A 7,090-nucleotide genomic window follows, 5' to 3' on the forward strand; every position below is an offset into this window, starting at 1 on the left:
TCTAATTTTTCTAGTTCGATATTTGAGTGGATTTAGCTTGTTGGTGGTGGGACTTGATTTTGAGCAAGGTGTGCTCAAGGGAAACTTGTAGATCAATTTTGTCATTGAAGAGCTTAGTTGTTTGACAATTAAGTTGGAGCCATCATCAATCTTTTAAGATTGATAGGTAAAAATTCTAAAACACCCTATGTATGAAATTTTGTGTTTTATTGTATTTGCTACACACTATAGTGGTTGAGGTGGTCGATTTTCTTGTATCAAAAATAATTTTGAAACTTCCGTTGCGCATTTGGGCACCTTAAATGACCCCTTTCAAGAAGGACATTTGAAAAATGATATTTTAAAATTTGTTTCAAAATGTTATTTAAAATGGATTTCAAAATCCTCTCAAATATTTTATGTGTTTTCAATGAGGAGAGATAAGGTTCTCAGTTCAGCAACTAACATTGTAGCCACTTCTCTCGATTCATTAACTTTGTTAATTTAAGTAACTTGCAGGGCTTTGAGTTCAGCTGACAGCAGTTCATCTAAACTACTCAACGGACAAAATTTCAGTTGCGAGTCTACCAGTCCAACTGATCAACAGACGAAACCCAACTACCAGCTAAAACTGATGAGTTAAGTGGAAGTTAATCATCAGAAGTACCGCCGCTTCATTGCCATATTAGATCAAATATAGATGATCAATGTGGTTCAACATCATCATTTGAGTCCAGTTTGAGTCAGCTCGACCAGTTAGCCAGCACAGAGATCAAGTCCAAAGGCAAATTAGTTGATCTTCTAGCAAAAGAAACTCGAAATCCTTGCAGCATTCAAAGCATTCTAGGCGACCAGTTGTTAGTATATTCAGTTATATTATGTGTAAATTAACTGATGTTTGATGTTATTTAAAGTCAGCCAGTGGAGTGGCAATTTCCCTTTCACTTGTTGATGTGCGCAAAAGTATAATACAAGGGACGATTATTTATTTAAACAAACATTTTGTTCATCCAGTTAGACTTTACATAACTGAACCGCTATCTTAAGATTAGTTGCCCAAAGTGCTTGATTGATACTAAAACTTCATTAATCGCATAACGATTATATTTTTGAGGGTGAGTTTTTGATTAAGATCTTAAGGGGGGGCTATTCTTTAAAACTGATTTTAAATTTTCTATCCCTCAAACTGTAAAAAAATATTTTCAAATTATTTTATTCAGTTGTTGAGGGGGAGCTTTTCTTTCTGTTATCCCTCGAACTGAAAGTTTTTTTTTATTCTTTTTAATGTTTTTAAACATTTTTTATTATAACAAAAAGGGAGAATTATTAATTGTTTAAATTTATTTTAAATCGTTTTAATTGTTCAAGTTTTGTGATCATCAAAAAGAGGGAGATTGTTGGAACATTTCATGTTCGCAATCTTGATTTTGATTTTAACAAAACTTGTTTATTTGTTTCTAATGATTTACCTTAGTGCACAGATAGTTGGAACTGATCAGGCTTTGAACTGATTAGTTAAACGAGGTAAAACTGAAGCTATCGAAACGTTAACTGAAAACACCAACTGATCGACCAAACTGAATCAGCTCAACTGATATCTCAAAGAACGATTCAACTGATTGCCCAGCTGATAGATAGTTCAGCAGAAGACCTTCAGAAGCCCGGCCAACTGATGAAGAGCTCAACTGATGAAGAACTCAGCTGACCAGTTCAAATGAACTGGTGAAATCAGTTCGACGAGTCAACTGATTTCACCAGCCCAAATGAAAATCAGTTCAGATGACCAGTTAGGACATCAGTTAAGAACCATTCAATTGCAGACCAATACAAGCTTATCTTAGTGGACTCCAGCTACGCACAAAGATACAAATATGTATACGATCAAAGGTATAATAATAGACGTTGAGCTTAGTTTATAAGCATATTTTACTCAGTGTGTGAGAACACTTTCGGGTAGTTTCGGAGATCAGTTCACACACACACCACCACTCAATACAATCTTGTACAAAGACAATAAACTTGTGTATGTAGTCTTTCTCACATAGACGTTCAAGAAGTATTGGCTGAAAGATGCTGTCTTCAGTCTAAACTAGGAGTTCAGTTAGGAAGTGGGTAAGTGCTAAGCTGAGTGGGTTTGTACAAAGAGTTGTATAAATCAAAGTCTTCTAGTGAATCCTACCCGAGATGGTAGAAGGGGTGACGTATGAGCAGTTGAAGTCTCTGAATATCCATAAGCATATCTTCTGTACTTTTCTGATTAAATTTTGTTTTCAAATTGTTTGAATCGGTTAGAGTATTCGTCAGTTCAGTTGTCACCATAACTGAACTGATGAATGCAAAAGCTAATCTACCCTTTTTCAGTTATTCAATTACACAGGATATACAAAGTATATCAGTGTTTCTTAACGAAGAATTATTTCGAGTGTTTTCCGTTTGGTTTTAACTCCAAACTCGATCTTATTCATCGGTGTATACATCCTTAAAACACGAGCTATTACAGCTCTTGAAAAATATTTTGTTTGAAACACCTCAAGGTGCTTCGCAAATGATCCTTCAATGTAGTAGATATAGTAGAGGTATTGATTTAGGTTTTTCTTTGTATATATTGATTCAACTACGTTCAAGGAAAAAGAGATTTTCGATACACCAAACTACTGGTTGTAAACATTTTATGTTTTGAATCTAATTTAAACTCAAGTTTTAATTCGAATTAAAAATTTGAACAAAAAATTTCGTGTATCTAGTGGAACTCGAGCTAAAATATATCTAAATCAAACCAAAATCAAACTTAAATTTTTAAAATTATTTAACTCGATTCGGTCAACTCACATACCAGATAATGGTTTTATATTTAAAGTAGTTCAAAGTCCTCTAAAATCGTTCGAGTAGCCACACACAAACCCATTAAGCCTAGAAGTAGTTTCTATGCATTAATATCATACACGACGGTCATAGACATTTTGGGAAATTCGGAATGGGTACTCTTAAAATGTTCCACATCGAATTAGCGTCTTAGCTTGACAAAAGCAAAGCGCACACAAATGCAAAACACAAAACACACGTACAACTAAGGAATGTGGAATGCGTAGATTTTGGAATAAGAAAAGACACATTTACAACCGTCTCTAGATACGCCGCTGCAGATGGAAAAATACTTTGTAATACCCCTAACGATGGAGCTAAACTACACATTTTTGTCAGCTATAGAAGGTAATAAGCACGAGTGGTTCCTACAATCTCGGCTTAACACGACGACCACTGGCATCACTTCCGTCAAGAATACCTTCAGTCTCCATCTTAACAACTGCTAAGTTATGTATATTGATCCTAGCAACATATTCTAACAGTTCAGTCAAGACTCGAGGGCAGCTTTCTTTCAAGTAGTCAAAACCATCAGTCTGCATAACAGCTGCAGAAATAAAGATCATTTGTAAGCAGGTGACAACTATTTCGATTAGGAGGACTTGACTAAAGAAGTGGGAACACTTGCATCCAAAATTAACCATGCTCAAGAGAAACATTCCACTAAAAATAAAACAGGCTTCAACGTTGTCACAACCGCATGAAAATGATGAAAAAGAAAGGTGCAGGAACATGAATTCGGACACACAATGAACTAAACACAAGTTACCTCTAAGATTTTCAGGCAATGCAACAAATTTGAGACAGACAGATTTCAACTGGAAACAATGGTGCTGCTCAGCCAATGCTAGTGTTGTTGCCACAGTATTAATAGCGACATCCTTACAGAGTTTATCCTCACAGAGTAACCTGAGTCTATCCAAGCCATATCTGTCAGCAGCTGCTAGTAGATGCTGAGACATCAAAGTTGAAGCCCATTTTGAGCTCAAACCGGTAAGTTCTTCAAAGTCAGGTAGCACATCCCAGTATATAAAATGAAGTAGAGCCTGCAAGTAATAAATGAATACATACAAGTTTAAAATTTACAAAATCCAAAGATGGAAATTCATCAGATCAAAGATTTTAAAAAGCTTGAAACATTAAATCATTATCAGAACCGATATATTCATTAAAAGTAAACCGAGTAAACCAAGCTCAGTGATGAAGAAAAAGGAAACAAAGATTGATTGGAATTTGAAACATTTTCACTTGTTTAAGTAGTACAAAAAAAATAGACAAAAAAATGGCAAATGATGAACATTGACAAATCCGAAAAAGCATAAAAAAAAACCTAGGAAAAGTTAATTGATATTTTTAAGAAATCATTCTAGGCAAAATTCAAGAAAAAAATCTTCAACTGTTTAAAGGAAGTGATATCTGATAGGCTGGAAAAGGAAGTTGCAACAAACCTTGAAGACAGGTGCTTCCATGTCTTCAATTTTTATGCATTGGGTATCTTCATCCTTCATTGGGCCATACAATTGAGCTCTAAATACTGGCGAGCGAGCAGCAAGCACCAACTTGTGAGCAGCGAATGCTTCTCCATCAACTTCAAAATTTATATCGGTTCCTTTTCCACTTTCGAGCAACTGCCCAAAATGCTGACCGATGTCTGATGGAGGTAATGATATAGAATAGACCTTAGGTGTCTGAGTACGAGAACTAACAACACCAACACAGCAATGAACTAGTAAGCAATCATCTTTTAGGTAATCTGATGATTCTAGAATAGCCCTTCTGTAAAAACGCTTGTATCCCCTGTGGCCAAGATTAATCATTATGTTAAACCTAGTAGCCAGCCATTTGATCTCTTAGAGAAAAAATATGATGTGAATGTAATAAAGAAAGCAGATCATGCATATGTTATGAGAAAGAAAGAAAGAAAATAGATAGCAGAATTTAGTCGGTACACCGACTAACAGAAGAATGCAGACAGATCACTGATCAACATCAATGAAATTTATTTTTGCAAGTATATAATGCATAATTTTCTGGACTAAGTAAAATAATCTATCCAAAAGATTAGCCATTTGTCTTCCCGGAGTTAGATTCTCACACTTCTTGCAAGCATATTTATTGGTTGATACAGAAAAATATAGTGGTGTAATACGCTTTGATTAGTTTATTTAAATAACAAACTGATGTGTCGGTATATAAGTTTGAGGAACAAGATCAAATCATACGTTAATAGAAATGATAATAGTTTCCAGAACAAACAAACTACAAACACGCTTCAGAATAGTACTTGTTACATCAACTTCAAAATACACATTATCCAACATACAACCAAGACTTTCTGCAAAAAGAAATATCAAAGCTTTTACCATGAAAAAATGGGAGATGAGGTGGTCAACACTTCAGTGAGGACAAAATGGCAAGAACCTAAATAGTTATCCAAGCACTCTTACTTAGATTGACCACCTCATCTCTCATTTTCAAACTTCAATCCTACCCATAAAGTAACAAAACTCGGCGCAGAATACTAGCCATGGTATTTGAATAAATACAATCATCACTCCGTGATTTTATAACACACTTAAAAATAAAGAAAAGACGTCAAAAGGAAGACACGCTAACGTCGGACAAGCTAACACACACAATTATTGGGTCCAGATAGACAGCCTCACTTCTCATTAACAAGAAAAAATTGAACCGTACCAATGTGATACCAATTAAAAAAACATCATTATATGTTAATCAAAGGGATATATCTGAAATAAAACACAAATCCCTGACGAAATATTAAAAAAAAATATCCAAAAAGAAACAAAAGCTGACCACATGCTGCCACGGTATTTCAGCGTATATGGCCCAGTCTCTAATGCCCTACCAAAATGGCTATGCACTTTGTGCCTCTCCTTCCCACTCTGATCCAACAGGGTCAACTCAAAAAGCGCCCTTACGTCCGAACCCTCACTGGCAAGGGCAATGAAAAGGGAAACGTACGTTGCATTATCCTCCACGCTCTTTCCATCTGGATAGAAATAAATCGCCCACGTATACCCGCCAACCATGAACGTATCAGATGCTATGTATTTGCCGATCCCAATCCCTTTTGACAAGGAATACCCCTTAATCTTGAAATCGTGCGAGCCATTTACCGTCTCCGTGATGGATGTTGATGTCGTCACCGCAGCTGACGAGTGTGAAGCAGATGACGACGCTGGTTTCGCAGCCGCGTTGCAAACCCTTCCCATCGCAACAAAAGTTTTAAACCCTTGAAATCCGAGATTAGATTTACACACGAGATGCTATATTTGAAACTGAAGCCGAAATTATAAGGGTTAACGTCCAAAACAAGAGGCAGAGAAGGCAATTTGGGGGAAAAGGGGATAGATAAAGGGGGAATCTGAACGTAGAGCGGGCCCAGTGGTCTAAGGATATAGAGTAGGGAGAGGAAATCTTGGAATTATAGGCACTGGATGCTTAGGGTTCCGACGAGAGTCGAGCTCTAAAACTAATGGCCAGAGGGAGAGAAAGGAAACTCTGGCTCAAAAGATATCATACGAGACTAGCAATAACCTTCATTGGAAGGTCAATCAGAGATATAACTTCAACCTTTAATTCATTTGCCTAATTTTTCCATTTAAGAATCGGTCTTTTCTATATATTTGCAGCTCCCACTCACAATTTAACGTGTATTAGTGCTTAAAAATTATCTTTTTCCGACCGTCGTTGTCGTCAGGCGACAATCCTCCGTCGTTTACCAATTTACCGACTCGTGTGTGTGTACGGTGCAGTCATAATTTCCCTTCCGGAATTTTTTTGGTCATTTAAGCTCCTTAATGTGAATATTTGAGTTTTATTTTTCAAATTTGCCGTCATTTGATGTTAGTTATTGCAGATTATAGGTTTATTTTGTGCAGATTAGAGCTCGTTGAAACTCATTTTGTCGATATGTTATAATGCAAAGCAGGACGTATCGATGGAAAAGAAATTGTACGTGTCGAATGGATCAGAGAAGGCAGGGTTCCCTTGACTCGAATGCCCGATTTCCAATATCGAGGAGTGCCCTCTGGGGCGAGGGCTCGTTTTCAGCTTCCGTGGAATAATCTAGTTTGGAAGGCCTTTATTGAGCCAGGAGAAAAAAAATTCCTTTTTTTTCCTTGTTTGAGTATTGATTGTTGAGGATTGGATAATGATGTTCCTTTAATGTGTCATGTTCATGTGAATTATTTCTAAAATTTCGATAGTTTTCACATTTTAGCGC

General features: G+C 36.3%; 1 protein-coding gene across 1 annotated transcript; it reads right to left on the reverse strand.

Moving 5' to 3' along the window:
• Nucleotides 1-3,047: 3,047 nt before the first annotated feature.
• LOC140841380 (BTB/POZ and MATH domain-containing protein 2-like) lies at nucleotides 3,048-6,263 on the reverse strand. The gene is made up of 4 exons (XM_073208744.1): nucleotides 5,659-6,263; nucleotides 4,290-4,638; nucleotides 3,611-3,887; nucleotides 3,048-3,388 (listed from the first exon to the last, which is right to left on the reverse strand). Exons 1-4 carry the CDS (start codon nucleotides 6,075-6,077, stop codon nucleotides 3,210-3,212), a joined length of 1,224 nt encoding a protein of 407 aa, XP_073064845.1. The 5' UTR covers nucleotides 6,078-6,263; the 3' UTR covers nucleotides 3,048-3,209.
• Between the last annotated feature and the right edge of the window lie 827 nt (nucleotides 6,264-7,090).

This window comes from Primulina eburnea, chromosome 9 (assembly GCF_022965805.1).
Source record: "Primulina eburnea isolate SZY01 chromosome 9, ASM2296580v1, whole genome shotgun sequence".
Lineage (NCBI taxonomy): Eukaryota > Viridiplantae > Streptophyta > Magnoliopsida > Lamiales > Gesneriaceae > Primulina > Primulina eburnea.

Bases quoted from the DNA above. Each gene is read 5' to 3' on its own strand.
- LOC140841380 (XM_073208744.1), bottom strand. From the start codon at position 6,077: ATGGGAAGGGTTTGCAACGCGGCTGCGAAACCAGCGTCGTCATCTGCT. The intron at 4,639-5,658 runs GTCAGCTTTTGT...TCTTGGCCACAG, and splicing joins AAATACCGTGGCAGCATGTG to GGGATACAAGCGTTTTTACA. The intron at 3,389-3,610 runs GTAACTTGTGTT...TTATTTCTGCAG, and splicing joins ATTGCCTGAAAATCTTAGAG to CTGTTATGCAGACTGATGGT.